Source organism: Oncorhynchus mykiss, chromosome 18, assembly GCF_013265735.2.
Source record: "Oncorhynchus mykiss isolate Arlee chromosome 18, USDA_OmykA_1.1, whole genome shotgun sequence".
Taxonomy (NCBI): Eukaryota; Metazoa; Chordata; class Actinopteri; order Salmoniformes; family Salmonidae; genus Oncorhynchus; species Oncorhynchus mykiss.
The window spans coordinates 350088-366797 of NC_048582.1; the positions used below are offsets into that span (position 1 = coordinate 350088).

The 16710-nt window shown below is 46.2% G+C and overlaps 1 protein-coding gene across 5 annotated transcripts in view; it reads right to left on the minus strand.

The window, feature by feature from the left end:
- Positions 1-5195: 5195 nt before the first annotated feature.
- The window catches only part of LOC110510643 (ADP-ribosylation factor-like protein 13B), a 42566-nt gene continuing 31051 nt past the window's right edge, over positions 5196-16710 (minus strand). For 2 of the 5 annotated variants that reach the window (XM_036951434.1, XM_036951433.1), the window contains exons 9-10: positions 9924-9992; positions 5483-5708 (exon numbers count right to left, since the gene is read on the minus strand). In XM_036951434.1, the coding sequence (XP_036807329.1) occupies positions 5629-5708; positions 9924-9992 (149 nt within the window). In that variant the 3' untranslated portion in view covers positions 5483-5628. Of the gene's footprint in view, positions 5445-5482; positions 5709-9857; positions 9993-16710 lie in introns of those variants that run through there. The other 3 variants (XM_036951435.1, XM_036951437.1, XM_036951436.1) reach the window with 3 other exon arrangements.

Genomic DNA, 16710 nt, shown 5'->3' on the forward strand with positions numbered 1-16710 from the left:
GTACAGTATGTAGTGACTATAACAGACTGTAGAGTACAGTATGTAGTGACTATAACAGACTGTAGAGTACAGTATGTAGTGACTATAACAGACTGTAGACTTTGTCATGTAGTTCACTACATGCACTACTACTGCATTGAAATATGTCTTTATCACAGACAGTACACCCTATACAACTGATATTTTTAGCAGGGAAAAAAATAAAACAGGGACTAAACAATAAGGTGGACAAGTTTCAGCCTCCAGGGAGGATGTTTTAGTCAGATTAAAACAGGGACTAAACAATAAGGTGGACAGGTTTCAGCCTCCAGGGAGGGTGTTTTAGTCAGATTAAAACAGGGACTAAACAATAAGGTGGACAAGTTTCAGCCTCCAGGTTGAGGATGTTTTAGTCAGATTAAAACAGGGACTAAACAATAAGGTGGACAGGTTTCAGCCTCCAGGGAGGATGTTTTAGTCAGATTAAAACAGGAACTAAACAATAAGGTGGACAGGTTGAGGATGTTTTAGTCAGATTAAAACAGGAACTAGGAATAAGGTGGACAGGTTTCAGCCTCCAGGGAGGATGTTTTAGTCAGATTAAAACAGGAACTAGGAATAAGGTGGACAGGTTGAGGATGTTTTAGTCAGATTAAAACAGGAACTAGGAATAAGGTGGACAGGTTTCAGCCTCCAGGGAGGATGTTTTAGTCAGATTAAAACAGGGACTAAACAATAAGGTGGACAGGTTTCAGCCTCCAGGTTGAGGATGTTTTAGTCAGATTAAAACAGGGACTAAACAATAAGGTGGACAGGTTGAGGATGTTTTAGTCAGATTAAAACAGGAACTAGGAATAAGGTGGACAGGTTTCAGCCTCCAGGGAGGATGTTTTAGTCAGATTAAAACAGGAACTAGGAATAATGTGGACAGGTTGAGGATGTTTTAGTCAGATTAAAAACAGGATGAGACCAATGAAATTACTGCAATGCAAAGTTATACACACACACACACACACACACACACACACACACACACACCGAGTATACTAAACATTAGGAACACCGTAATATTGAGTTGTACTCTCCCCTTCCCCTTCCTCCTCCCCCTCCCGATCAGAACAGCCTCGATTGGTCGGGGACTTCACAAGGTGTGGAAAGCGTTCCACAGGGACGCTGGCCCCATGTCGACTCCAATGCTGTTCTCACAGTTGTGTCATAATTAGCTGGACGTCGTTTGGATGGTGGACCATTCTTGATACACACAGGAAAACTGTTTAGCATGAAAAAAAACAACAACAAAAACCAGCATCTTTGCAGTTCTTGACACAAACCAGTGCAACTGGCTCTTACTACCATCCCCCGTTAAAAAAAGACAATTAAAATATTCTTGTCTTGTAACATTCGCAATCCATGTCGCCAATTGTCTCAAGGCTTGAAAATCCTTTAAACCCGTCTCCTCTCCTCTTCATCTACACTGATTGAAGTGGATTTAACACGAGACATCAATAAGGGATCATATGGTCAGTCTGTGTCACGGAAAGAATAGGTGTTCTTAATGTTCTGTATACTCAGTGTGTTTGTGTATATATACACACACACTACATGACCAAAAGTATGTGGACACCTGCTCATCAAACATCTCATTCCAAAACCATGGGCTTTAATATGGAGTTGGTCCCCCCCTTTGCTGCTATAACAGCCTCCACTCTTCTGGGAAGGCATTAATATGGAGTTGGTCCCCCCTTTGCTGCTATAACAGCCTCCACTCTTCTGGGATGGCTTTCCACTAGATGTTGGAACGTTGCTGCTATAACAGCCTCCACTCTTCTGGGATGGCTTTCCACTAGATGTTGGAACATTACTGCAGGGGGACTTGCTTCCATTCCGCCACAAAATCATTAGTGAGGTCGGGCACTGATGTTGGGCGATAAGGCCTGGCTCACAGTCGGCGTTCCAATTCATTGTCATGCTGAAACAGGAAAGGGCCTTCCCCAAACTGTTGCCACAAAGTTGGAAGCAATGAATCGTCGGGAATGTCATTATATGCTGTAGCGTTGAGATTTCAGACTGTAAGGGGCCCAAACTATTATTCCTCCTCCACCAAACTTTACAGTTGGCACTATGCATTGGGACAGGTAACGTTCTCCTGGCATCAGCCAAACCCAGATGGTGAAGTGTGATTAATCACTCCAGAGAACGTGTTTCCACTGCTCCAGAGTCCAATGGCGGTGAGCTTTACACCCCTCCAGCCGACGCTTGGCATTGCGCATGCTGATCTTAGGCTTGTGTGCGGCTGCTCGGCCATAGAAACCCATTTCATGAACCGAGGACAGACGATTTTTACATGCTTCAGCACTCAGCGGTCCTGTTCTGTGACCTTATGTGGCCTACCACTTCACGTCTTGAGCCATTGTTGCTCCTAGACGTTTCCACTTCACAATAACAGCACTTACAGTTGCCCGGCGGGAGCTTTAGCAGGACAGAAATTTGACAAACTGACTTGTTGGAAAGGTGGCATCCTATGACGGTGCCACGTTGAAAAGTCACTGAGCTCTTCAGTAAGGTCATTCTACTGCCAATGTTTGTCTATGGAGATTGCATGGCTGTGTGCTCGATTTAATACACCTGTCAGCAATGGGTTTTGGTGAAATAGCCGAATCCACTCATTTGAAGGGGTGTCCACATACTTATGTGTGTGAGATATATTACATATATATGTGATATACACATTCGTACATATACATATACCTATCCATAAAGTCCATATCAATATGAATTTATTTCTCAGTCTGTGTTAAACACAATGCTGTGTTCTTCAGCGTCAACATGGTCCTATTCATTAGGACACATCGTACTAAAATGTTTTGCAACACACAACGGAAACAAGCCTCTCTCTCAGGGTCCACCTAGTCATCCCCAGTCTCTCTCAGGGCCCAGCCAGTCATCCCCACCCAGTCTCTCTCCAGGGCCCACCTAGTCATCCTCCGTCTGTCTCCAGGGCCCACCCAGTCACCCTCCCTCTCTCTCCAGGGCCCACCCAGTCACCCTCCCTCTCACTCCAGGGCCCATCCAGTCACCCTCTCTCTCAGGGCCCACCCAGTCATCCTCCGTCTCTCTCCAGGGCCCACCCAGTCATCCTCTGTCTCTCTCCAGGGCCCACCCAGTCACCCTCCCTCTCTTTCCAGGGCCCACCCAGTCATCCTCCGTCTCTCTCCAGGGCCCACCCAGTCACCCTCCGTCTCTCTCCAGGGCCCACCCAGTCTCTCTCCAGGGCCCACCCAGTCACCCTCCCTCTCTCTCCAGGGCCCACCCAGTCATCCTCCGTCTCTCTCCAGGGCCCACCCAGTCACCCTCCGTCTCTCTCCAGGGCCCACCCAGTCTCTCTCCAGGGCCCACCCAGTCACCCTCCCTCTCTCTCCAGGGCCCACCCAGTCACCCTCCCTCTCTCTCCAGGGCCCACCCAGTCACCCTCCCTCTCTCTCCAGGGCCCACCCAGTCATCCCCAGTCTCTCTCCAGGGCCCACCCAGTCACCCTCACTCTCTCTCCAGGGCCCACCCAGTCACCCTCACTCTCTCTCCAGGGCCCACCCAGTCACCCTCCATCTCTCTCCTGGGCCCACCCAGTCATCCTCCGTCTCTCTCCAGTGCCCACCCAGTCACCCTCCCTCTCTCTCCAGGGCCCACCCAGTCACCCTCCCTCTCTCTCCAGGGCCCACCCAGTCACCCTCCCTCTCTCTCCAGGGCCCACCCAGTCACCCTCCATCTCTCTCCAGGGCCCACCCAGTCACCCTCCCTCTCTCTCCAGGGCCCACCCAGTCACCCTCCCTCTCTCTCCAGGGCCCACCCAGTCATCCCCAGTCTCTCTCCAGGGCCCACCCAGTCACCCTCCCTCTCTCTCCAGGGCCCACCCAGTCATCCCCAGTCTCTCTCCAGGGCCCACCCAGTCATCCCCAGTATCTCTCCAGGGCCCACCCAGTCACCCTCCATATCTCTCCAGGGCCCACCCAGTCACCCTCCCTCTCTCTCCAGGGCCCACCCAGTCACCCTCACTCTCTCTCCAGGGCCCACCCAGTCACCCTCCATCTCTCTCCAGGGCCCACCCAGTCACCCTCCCTCTCTCTCCAGGGCCCACCCAGTCATCCCCAGTCTCTCTCCAGGGCCCACCCAGTCATCCCCAGTATCTCTCCAGGGCCCACCCAGTCACCCTCCATCTCTCTCCAGGGCCCACCCAGTCACCCTCCCTCTCTCTCCAGGGCCCACCCAGTCACCCTCCGTCTCTCTCCAGGGCCCACCCAGTCACCCTCCCTCTCTCTCCAGGGCCCACCCAGTCATCCTCTCTCTCTCCAGGGCCCACCCAGTCACCCTCCGTCTCTCTCCAGGGCCCACCCAGTCACCCTCCGTCTCTCTCCAGGGCCCACCCAGTCACCCTCCGTCTCTCTCTGCAGGGCCCACCCAGTCACCCTCCGTCTCTCTCCAGGGCCCACCCAGTCACCCTCCGTCTCTCTCTGCAGGGCCCACCCAGTCTCTCTCTCCAGGGCCCACCCAGTCATCCCCAGTCTCTCTCTGCAGGGCCCACCCAGTCTCTCTCTGCAGGGCCCACCCAGTCACCCTCCGTCTCTCTCTGCAGGGCCCACCCAGTCACCCTCCGTCTCTCTCTGCAGGGCCCACCCAGTCACCCTCCGTCTCTCTCTGCAGGGCCCACCCAGTCTCTCTCTCCAGGGCCCACCCAGTCATCCCCAGTCTCTCTCTGCAGGGCCCACCCAGTCTCTCTCTCCAGGGCCCACCCAGTCATCCCCAGTCTCTCTCTCCAGGGCCCACCCAGTCATCCCCAGTCTCTCTCTGCAGGGCCCACCCAGTCACCCTCCATCTCTCTCCAGAGCCCACCCAGTCATCCCCAGTCTCTCTCTCCAGGGCCCACCCAGTCATCCCCAGTCTCTCTCTGCAGGGCCCACCCAGTCACCCTCCATCTCTCTCCAGGGCCCACCCAGTCATCCCCAGTCTCTCTCTCCAGGGCCCACCCAGTCATCCCCAGTCTCTCTCTGCAGGGCCCACCCAGTCACCCTCCATCTCTCTCCAGAGCCCACCCAGTCATCCCCAGTCTCTCTCTGCAGGGCCCACCCAGTCATCCCCAGTCTCTCTCTCCAGGGCCCACCCAGTCATCCCCAGTCTCTCTCTCCAGGGCCCACCCAGTCATCCCCAGTCTCTCTCTGCAGGGCCCACCCAGTCACCCTCCATCTCTCTCCAGAGCCCACCCAGTCATCCCCAGTCTCTCTCTCCAGGGCCCACCCAGTCATCCCCAGTCTCTCTCTGCAGGGCCCACCCAGTCTCTCTCTCCAGGGTTGGACAGTCCGCTCCCCCATCGTAGTCCTGTGAGCTCGGGGCCGACAGTGGCGCTGGTTCATTGGTCTTGGGAGCATCATCTCGGCTGGTGGTGGTGGAGTCTGCAGACCTCTACACAGCACGTACTTTGAAAATAAACCAAAGAAACTGTCATTTTTTTGGGGGGGGGGGGGGGTGGTGAGGGGGGTCAGGTCAAAGCCTAATAGAAATGCCTGAAGAGGACAAATAATGTTGTTTGAATTGAAGGTGGGGCTTGGGGATGGATAAACCAATCAGGTAAGGAAGGAGGAGCCCGGTGGAGGGGAGGGGCTAGGATATGACATCATGAGTGTCGCTGTTAGGTTGTTGTTGACGGTTGGCCACGGGAGGGAGGGGCTTGCCGAAGAACTCTGAAAGAGAGTGAGGAGGAGGAATGGAGGAAGAGAGAGGAGGAGGAAGAGGAGGAGGAAGAGGAGGAGGAGACAGGATTAAATTAGCTACATCTATATAAGGCTGGCAACTGGTTTCTGTTAGCTGAAATCAAAAAACACAGCGTGTCAGAAATGTGTCCTGACAACTTCCTGTACAATATTTTAACTCGGTCAACTATATACAGCCCATACATCAAGATGACCTGAACCACGTAACAGACACTGACTAAAGGGACAGGATACAGGAGGCATGTCGGATGTTATAGGATCAACAGAGAGATTTAATACAACTTCCATCAGACAGAGAAGACAAGACAATTACAATATGTTTTCAGAGGAGATGGAGTCAGTGTTTAACATGCTCTATAGACAGAGAGGAAATGGGGTCAGTGTTTAACATGCTCTGTAGACTGAGAGGAAATGGGGTCAGTGTTTAACATGCTCTGTAGACAGAGGAAATGGGGTCAGTGTTTAACATGCTCTGTAGACAGAGAGGAAATGGGGTCAGTGTTTAACATGCTCTGTAGACAGAGAGGAAATGGGGTCAGTGTTTAACATGCTCTGTAGACAGAGAGGAAATGGGGTCAGTGTTTAACATGCTCTGTAGACAGAGAGGAAATGGGGTCAGTGTTTAACATGCTCTGTAGACAGAGGAAATGGGGTCAGTGTTTAACATGCTCTGTAGACAGAGAGGAAATGGGGTCAGTGTTTAACATGCTCTATAGACAGAGAGGAAATGGGGTCAGTGTTTAACATGCTCTGTAGACAGAGAGGAAATGGGGTCAGTGTTTAACATGCTCTGTAGACAGAGATGAAATGGGGTCAGTGTTTAACATGCTCTGTAGACAGAGGAAATGGGGTCAGTGTTTAACATGCTCTGTAGACAGAGAGGAAATGGGGTCAGTGTTTAACATGCTCTGTAGACAGAGATGAAATGGGGTCAGTGTTTAACATGCTGTGTAGACAGAGATGAAATGGGGTCAGTGTTTAACATGCTCTGTAGACAGAGGAAATGGGGTCAGTGTTTAACATGCTCTGTAGACAGAGGAAATGGGGTCAGTGTTTAACATGCTCTGTAGACAGAGATGAAATGGGGTCAGTGTTTAACATGCTCTGTAGACAGAGATGAAATGGGGTCAGTGTTTAACATGCTCTGTAGACAGAGGAAATGGGGTCAGTGTTTAACATGCTCTGTAGACAAAGAGGAAATGGGGTCAGTGTTTAACATGCTCTATAGACAGAGAGGAAATGGGGTCAGTGTTTAACATGCTCTGTAGACAGAGAGGAAATGGGGTCAGTGTTTAACATGCTCTGTAGACAGAGAGGAAATGGGGTCAGTGTTTAACATGCTCTGTAGACAGAGGAAATGGGGTCAGTGTTTAACATGCTCTGTAGACAGAGAGGAAATGGGGTCAGTGTTTAACATGCTCTGTAGACAGAGAGGAAATGGGGTCAGTGTTTAACATGCTCTGTAGACAGAGAGGAAATGGGGTCAGTGTTTAACATGCTCTGTAGACAGAGGAAATGGGGTCAGTGTTTAACATGCTCTGTAGACAGAGAGGAAATGGGGTCAGTGTTTAACATGCTCTGTAGACAGAGAGGAAATGGGGTCAGTGTTTAACATGCTCTGTAGACAGAGAGGAAATGGGGTCAGCGTTTAACATGCTCTGTAGACAGAGGAAATGGGGTCAGTGTTTAACATGCTCTGTAGACAGAGGAAATGGGGTCAGTGTTTAACATGCTCTATAGACAGAGAGGAAATGGGGTCAGTGTTTAACATGCTCTGTAGACAGAGAGGGGAAATGGGGTCAGTGTTTAACATGCTCTGTAGACAGAGAGGAAATGGGGTCAGTGTTTAACATGCTCTGTAGACAGAGAGGAAATGGGGTCAGTGTTTAACATGCTCTGTAGACAGAGGAAATGGGGTCAGTGTTTAACATGCTCTGTAGACAGAGGAAATGGGGTCAGTGTTTAACATGCTCTGTAGACAGAGGAAATGGGGTCAGTGTTTAACATGCTCTGTAGACAGAGATGAAATGGGGTCAGTGTTTAACATGCTCTGTAGACAGAGGAAATGGGGTCAGTGTTTAACATGCTCTGTAGACAGAGAGGAAATGGGGTCAGTGTTTAACATGCTCTGTAGACAGAGATGAAATGGGGTCAGTGTTTAACATGCTCTGTAGACAGAGGGAATGGGGTCAGTGTTTAACATGCTCTGTAGACAGAGAGGAAATGGGGTCAGTGTTTAACATGCTCTATAGACAGACAGGAAATGGGGTCAGTGTTTAACATGCTCTGTAGACAGAGAGGAAATGGGGTCAGTGTTTAACATGCTCTGTAGACAGAGATGAAATGGGGTCAGTGTTTAACATGCTCTGTAGACAGAGAGGAAATGGGGTCAGTGTTTAACATGCTCTGTAGACAGAGGAAATGGGGTCAGTGTTTAACATGCTCTATAGACAGAGAGGAAATGGGGTCAGTGTTTAACATGCTCTGTAGACAGAGGAAATGGGGTCAGTGTTTAACATGCTCTGTAGACAGAGAGGAAATGGGGTCAGTGTTTAACATGCTCTGTAGACAGAGGAAATGGGGTCAGTGTTTAACATGCTCTGTAGACAGAGGAAATGGGGTCAGTGTTTAACATGCTCTGTAGACAGAGAGGAAATGGGGTCAGTGTTTAACATGCTCTGTAGACAGAGGAAATGGGGTCAGTGTTTAACATGCTCTGTAGACAGAGAGGAAATGGAGTCAGTGTTTAACATGCTCTGTAGACAGAGAGGAAATGGAGTCAGTGTTTAACATGCTCTGTAGACAGAGAGGAAATGGGGTCAGTGTTTAACATGCTCTGTAGACAGAGAGGAAATGGGGTCAGTGTTTAACATGCTCTGTAGACAGAGAGGAAATGGGGTCAGTGTTTAACATGCTCTGTAGACAGAGAGGAAATGGGGTCAGTGTTTAACATGCTCTGTAGACAGAGAGGAAATGGGGTCAGTGTTTAACATGCTCTGTAGACAGAGAGGAAATGGGGTCAGTGTTTAACATGCTCTGTAGACAGAGAGGAAATGGGGTCAGTGTTTAACATGCTCTGTAGACAGAGAGGAAATGGGGTCAGTGTTTAACATGCTCTGTAGACAGAGAGGAAATGGGGTCAGTGTTTAACATGCTCTGTAGACAGAGAGGAAATGGAGTCAGTGTTTAACATGCTCTGTAGACAGAGAGGAAATGGGGTCAGTGTTTAACATGCTCTGTAGACAGAGAGGAAATGGGGTCAGTGTTTAACATGCTCTGTAGACAGAGAGGAAATGGGGTCAGTGTTTAACATGCTCTGTAGACAGAGAGGAAATGGGGTCAGTGTTTAACATGCTCTGTAGACAGAGAGGAAATGGGGTCAGTGTTTAACATGCTCTGTAGACAGAGAGGAAATGGGGTCAGTGTTTAACATGCTCTGTAGACAGAGAGGAAATGGGGTCAGTGTTTAACATGCTCTGTAGACAGAGAGGAAATGGGGTCAGTGTTTAACATGCTCTGTAGACAGAGAGGAAATGGGGTCAGTGTTTAACATGCTCTGTAGACAGAGAGGAAATGGGGTCAGTGTTTAACATGCTCTGTAGACAGAGAGGAAATGGGGTCAGTGTTTAACATGCTCTGTAGACAGAGAGGAAATGGGGTCAGTGTTTAACATGCTCTGTAGACAGAGAGGAAATGGGGTCAGTGTTTAACATGCTCTGTAGACAGAGAGGAAATGGGGTCAGTGTTTAACATGCTCTGTAGACAGAGAGGAAATGGAGTCAGTGTTTAACATGCTCTGTAGACAGAGAGGAAATGGGGTCAGTGTTTAACATGCTCTGTAGACAGAGAGGAAATGGGGTCAGTGTTTAACATGCTCTGTAGACAGAGAGGAAATGGGGTCAGTGTTTAACATGCTCTGTAGACAGAGAGGAAATGGGGTCAGTGTTTAACATGCTCTGTAGACAGAGAGGAAATGGGGTCAGTGTTTAACATGGAATAAGAGACATTATCAGCTGTTAGTGAAAGAGAAGAAACAACAGCATGAACAGGCTGCTAGAAGACGAACAGACAGATGGGTTAGTTAGTGGTTAGTTAGTGGTTAGTTAGTGGTTAACATACAGCAGTGGAGTGGTGGTGGAGACAGTCAGATGACAGGTCTAGACAGTCACTATAAATCATCATTACCGGATCGACTCCTATCGCCAAGAGGCTCCAGCTTGGGAAGCCTAGACATTTTGGGAGTAGCCCATCCCACTAAAACAACAACAAATACATTATTAGTAGAAGCCCATCCCACTAAAACAACAACGAAACACATTATTAGTAGAAGCCCATCCCACTAAAACAACAACAAAATACATTATTAGTAGAAGCCCATCCCACTAAAACAACAACAAAATACATTATTAGTAGAAGCCCATCCCACTAAAACAACAACAACTAAACACATTATTAGTAGAAGCCCATCCCACTAAAACAACAACAAAACACATTATTAGTAGAAGCCCATCCCACTAAAACAACAACTAAATACATTATTAGTAGAAGCCCATCCCACTAAAACAACAACAAAACACATTATTAGTAGAAGCCCATCCCACTAAAACAACAACTAAATACATTATTAGTAGAAGCCCATCCCACTAAAACAACAACAACTAAACACATTATTAGTAGAAGCCCATCCCACTAAAACAACAACAAAACACATTATTAGTAGAAGCCCATCCCACTAAAACAACAACTAAATACATTATTAGTAGAAGCCCATCCCACTAAAACAACAACAAAACACATTATTAGTAGAAGCCCATCCCACTAAAACAACAACTAAATACATTATTAGTAGAAGCCCATCCCACTAAAACAACAACAAAACACATTATTAGTAGAAGCCCATCCCACTAAAACAACAACTAAATACATTATTAGTAGAAGCCCATCCCACTAAAACAACAACAACTAAACACATTATTAGTAGAAGCCCATCCCACTAAAACAACAACAAAACACATTATTAGTAGAAGCCCATCCCACTAAAACAACAACTAAATACATTATTAGTAGAAGCCCATCCCACTAAAACAACAACAAAACACATTATTAGTAGAAGCCCATCCCACTAAAACAACAACAAAACACATTATTAGTAGAAGCCCATCCCACTAAAACAACAACTAAACACATTATTAGTAGAAGCCCATCCCACTAAAACAACAACAACTAAATACATTATTAGTAGAAGCCCATCCCACTAAAACAACAACAAAACACATTATTAGTAGAAGCCCATCCCACTAAAACAACAACAACTAAATACATTATTAGTAGAAGCCCATCCCACTAAAACAACAACTAAACACATTATTAGTAGAAGCCCATCCCACTAAAACAACAACTAAACACATTATTAGTAGAAGCCCATCCCACTAAAACAACAACAAAATACATTATTAGTAGAAGCCCATCCCACTAAAACAACAACAACTAAATACATTATTAGTAGAAGCCCATCCCACTAAAACAACAACAACTAAACACATTATTAGTAGAAGCCCATCCCACTAAAACAACAACAACTAAACACATTATTAGTAGAAGCCCATCCCACTAAAACAACAACTAAACACATTATCAGTAGAAGCCCATCCCACTAAAACAACAACTAAATACATTATTAGTAGAAGCCCATCCCACTAAAACAACAACAACTAAACACATTATTAGTAGAAGCCCATCCCACTAAAACAACAACAACTAAACACATTATTAGTAGAAGCCCATCCCACTAAAACAACAACAACTAAACACATTATTAGTAGAAGCCCATCCCACTAAAACAACAACTAAACACATTATTAGTAGAAGCCCACCCCACTAAAACAACAACTAAACACATTATTAGTAGAAGCCCATCCCACTAAAACAACAACTAAACACATTATTAGTAGAAGCCCATCCCACTAAAACAACAACTAAACACATTATTAGTAGAAGCCCATCCCACTAAAACAACAACAACTAAACACATTATTAGTAGAAGCCCATCCCACTAAAACAACAACAACTAAACACATTATTAGTAGAAGCCCATCCCACTAAAACAACAACAACTAAATACATTATTAGTAGAAGCCCATCCCACTAAAACAACAACAACTAAACACATTATTAGTAGAAGCCCATCCCACTAAAACAACAACAACTAAACACATTATTAGTAGAAGCCCATCCCACTAAAACAACAACTAAACACATTATCAGTAGAAGCCCATCCCACTAAAACAACAACAACTAAATACATTATTAGTAGAAGCCCATCCCACTAAAACAACAACAACTAAACACATTATTAGTAGAAGCCCATCCCACTAAAACAACAACAACTAAACACATTATTGGTAGAAGCCCATCCCACTAAAACAACAACTAAACACATTATTAGTAGAAGCCCATCCCACTAAAACAACAACTAAACACATTATTAGTAGAAGCCCATCCCACTAAAACAACAACAACTAAACACATTATTAGTAGAAGCCCATCCCACTAAAACAACAACAACTAAACACATTATTAGTAGAAGCCCATCCCACTAAAACAACAACTAAACACATTATTAGTAGAAGCCCATCCCACTAAAACAACAACAACTAAACACATTATTAGTAGAAGCCCATCCCACTAAAACAACAACAACTAAACACATTATTAGTAGAAGCCCATCCCACTAAAACAACAACTAAATACATTATTAGTAGAAGCCCATCCCACTAAAACAACAACTAAATACATTATCAGTAGAAGCCCATCCCACTAAAACAACAACTAAATACATTATTAGTAGAAGCCCATCCCACTAAAACAACAACAACTAAACACATTATTAGTAGAAGCCCATCCCACTAAAACAACAACAAAACACATTATTAGTAGAAGCCCATCCCACTAAAACAACAACTAAATACATTATTAGTAGAAGCCCATCCCACTAAAACAACAACAAAACACATTATTAGTAGAAGCCCATCCCACTAAAACAACAACTAAATACATTATTAGTAGAAGCCCATCCCACTAAAACAACAACAAAACACATTATTAGTAGAAGCCCATCCCACTAAAACAACAACTAAATACATTATTAGTAGAAGCCCATCCCACTAAAACAACAACAACTAAACACATTATTAGTAGAAGCCCATCCCACTAAAACAACAACAAAACACATTATTAGTAGAAGCCCATCCCACTAAAACAACAACTAAATACATTATTAGTAGAAGCCCATCCCACTAAAACAACAACAAAACACATTATTAGTAGAAGCCCATCCCACTAAAACAACAACAAAACACATTATTAGTAGAAGCCCATCCCACTAAAACAACAACTAAACACATTATTAGTAGAAGCCCATCCCACTAAAACAACAACAACTAAATACATTATTAGTAGAAGCCCATCCCACTAAAACAACAACAAAACACATTATTAGTAGAAGCCCATCCCACTAAAACAACAACAACTAAATACATTATTAGTAGAAGCCCATCCCACTAAAACAACAACTAAACACATTATTAGTAGAAGCCCATCCCACTAAAACAACAACTAAACACATTATTAGTAGAAGCCCATCCCACTAAAACAACAACAAAATACATTATTAGTAGAAGCCCATCCCACTAAAACAACAACAACTAAATACATTATTAGTAGAAGCCCATCCCACTAAAACAACAACAACTAAACACATTATTAGTAGAAGCCCATCCCACTAAAACAACAACAACTAAACACATTATTAGTAGAAGCCCATCCCACTAAAACAACAACTAAACACATTATCAGTAGAAGCCCATCCCACTAAAACAACAACTAAATACATTATTAGTAGAAGCCCATCCCACTAAAACAACAACAACTAAACACATTATTAGTAGAAGCCCATCCCACTAAAACAACAACAACTAAACACATTATTAGTAGAAGCCCATCCCACTAAAACAACAACAACTAAACACATTATTAGTAGAAGCCCATCCCACTAAAACAACAACTAAACACATTATTAGTAGAAGCCCACCCCACTAAAACAACAACTAAACACATTATTAGTAGAAGCCCATCCCACTAAAACAACAACTAAACACATTATTAGTAGAAGCCCATCCCACTAAAACAACAACTAAACACATTATTAGTAGAAGCCCATCCCACTAAAACAACAACAACTAAACACATTATTAGTAGAAGCCCATCCCACTAAAACAACAACAACTAAACACATTATTAGTAGAAGCCCATCCCACTAAAACAACAACAACTAAATACATTATTAGTAGAAGCCCATCCCACTAAAACAACAACAACTAAACACATTATTAGTAGAAGCCCATCCCACTAAAACAACAACAACTAAACACATTATTAGTAGAAGCCCATCCCACTAAAACAACAACTAAACACATTATCAGTAGAAGCCCATCCCACTAAAACAACAACAACTAAATACATTATTAGTAGAAGCCCATCCCACTAAAACAACAACAACTAAACACATTATTAGTAGAAGCCCATCCCACTAAAACAACAACAACTAAACACATTATTAGTAGAAGCCCATCCCACTAAAACAACAACTAAACACATTATTAGTAGAAGCCCATCCCACTAAAACAACAACTAAACACATTATTAGTAGAAGCCCATCCCACTAAAACAACAACTAAACACATTATTAGTAGAAGCCCATCCCACTAAAACAACAACAACTAAACACATTATTAGTAGAAGCCCATCCCACTAAAACAACAACTAAACACATTATTAGTAGAAGCCCATCCCACTAAAACAACAACAACTAAACACATTATTAGTAGAAGCCCATCCCACTAAAACAACAACAACTAAACACATTATTAGTAGAAGCCCATCCCACTAAAACAACAACTAAATACATTATTAGTAGAAGCCCATCCCACTAAAACAACAACTAAATACATTATTAGTAGAAGCCCATCCCACTAAAACAAAGAAAGTAAAGAAATCAACATGTTGATTAATACTGATTAAACTGGGTTCCAGCCCAGTCATTGGTCTGCCACACCTATGGAAGGATTAAAAGTGTGTGTGTCTCTCTCACCAGGTAGTGGTGGAGGTGTGGGTATCTCTCACCAGGTAGTGGTGGAGGTGTGTCTCTCACCAGGTAGTGGTGGAGGTGTGGGTGTCTCACCAGGTAGTGGTGGAGGTGTGGGTGTCTCACCAGGTAGTGGTGGGGGTGTGGGTGTCTCACCAGGTAGTGGTGGAGGTGTGGGTGTCTCACCAGGTAGTGGTGGAGGTGTGGGTGTCTCACCAGGTAGTGGTGGAGGTGTGGGTGTCTCACCAGGTAGTGGTGGAGGTGTGGGTGTCTCACCAGGTAGTGGTGGAGGTGTGGGTGTCTCACCAGGTAGTGGTGGAGGTGTGGGTGTCTCACCAGGTAGTGGTGGAGGTGTGGGTGTCTCACCAGGTAGTGGTGGAGGTGTGGGTGTCTCACCAGGTAGTGGTGGAGGTGTGGGTGTCTCACCAGGTAGTGGTGGAGGTGTGGGTGTCTCACCAGGTAGTGGTGGAGGTGTGGGTGTCTCACCAGGTAGTGGTGGAGGTGTGGGTGTCTCACCAGGTAGTGGTGGAGGTGTGGGTGTCTCACCAGGTAGTGGTGGAGGTGTGGGTGTCTCACCAGGTAGTGGTGGAGGTGTGGGTGTCTCACCAGGTAGTGGTGGAGGTGTGGGTATCTCACCAGGTAGTGGTGGAGGTGTGGGTATCTCACCAGGTAGTGGTGGAGGTGTGGGTATCTCACCAGGTAGTGGTGGAGGTGTGGGTATCTCACCAGGTAGTGGTGGAGGTGTGGGTATCTCACCAGGTAGTGGTGGAGGTGTGGGTATCTCACCAGGTAGTGGTGGAGGTGTGGGTATCTCACCAGGTAGTGGTGGAGGTGTGGGTATCTCACCAGGTAGTGGTGGAGGTGTGGGTATCTCACCAGGTAGTGGTGGAGGTGTGTCTCTCTCACCAGGTAGTGGTGGAGGTGTGTCTCTCTCACCAGGTAGTGGTGGAGGTGTGTCTCTCTCACCAGGTAGTGGTGGAGGTGTGTCTCTCTCACCAGGTAATGGTGGAGGTGTGTCTCTCTCACCAGGTAGTGGTGGAGGTGTGTCTCTTTCACCAGGTAGTGGTGGAGGTGTGTCTCTCTCACCAGGTAGTGGTGGAGGTGTGGGTATCTCACCAGGTAGTGGTGGAGGTGTGGGTATCTCACCAGGTAGTGGTGGAGGTGTGGGTATCTCACCAGGTAGTGGTGGAGGTGTGTCTCTCTCACCAGGTAGTGGTGGAGGTGTGTCTCTCTCACCAGGTAGTGGTGGAGGTATGTCTCTCACCAGGTAGTGGTGGAGGTGTGTCTCTCTCACCAGGTAGTGGTGGAGGTGTGTCTCTCTCACCAGGTAGTGGTGGAGGTGTGTCTCTCTCACCAGGTAGTGGTGGAGGTGTGTCTCTCTCACCAGGTAGTGGTGGAGGTGTGTCTCTCTCACCAGGTAGTGGTGGAGGTGTGTCTCTCACCAGGTAGTGGTGGAGGTGTGTCTCTCTCACCAGGTAGTGGTGGAGGTGTGTCTCTCACCAGGGAGTGGTGGAGGTGTGTCTCTCACCAGGGAGTGGTGGAGGTGTGTCTCTCACCAGGTAGTGGTGGAGGTGTGTCTCTCTCACCAGGTAGTGGTGGAGGTGTGGGTATCTCACCAGGTAGTGGTGGAGGTGTGGGTATCTCACCAGGTAGTGGTGGAGGTGTGGGTATCTCACCAGGTAGTGGTGGAGGTGTGTCTCTCTCACCAGGTAGTGGTGGAGGTGTGTCTCTCTCACCAGGTAGTGGTGGAGGTGTGTCTCTCTCACCAGGTAGTGGTGGAGGTGTGTCTCTCTCACCAGGTAGTGGTGGAGGTGTGTCTCTCTCACCAGG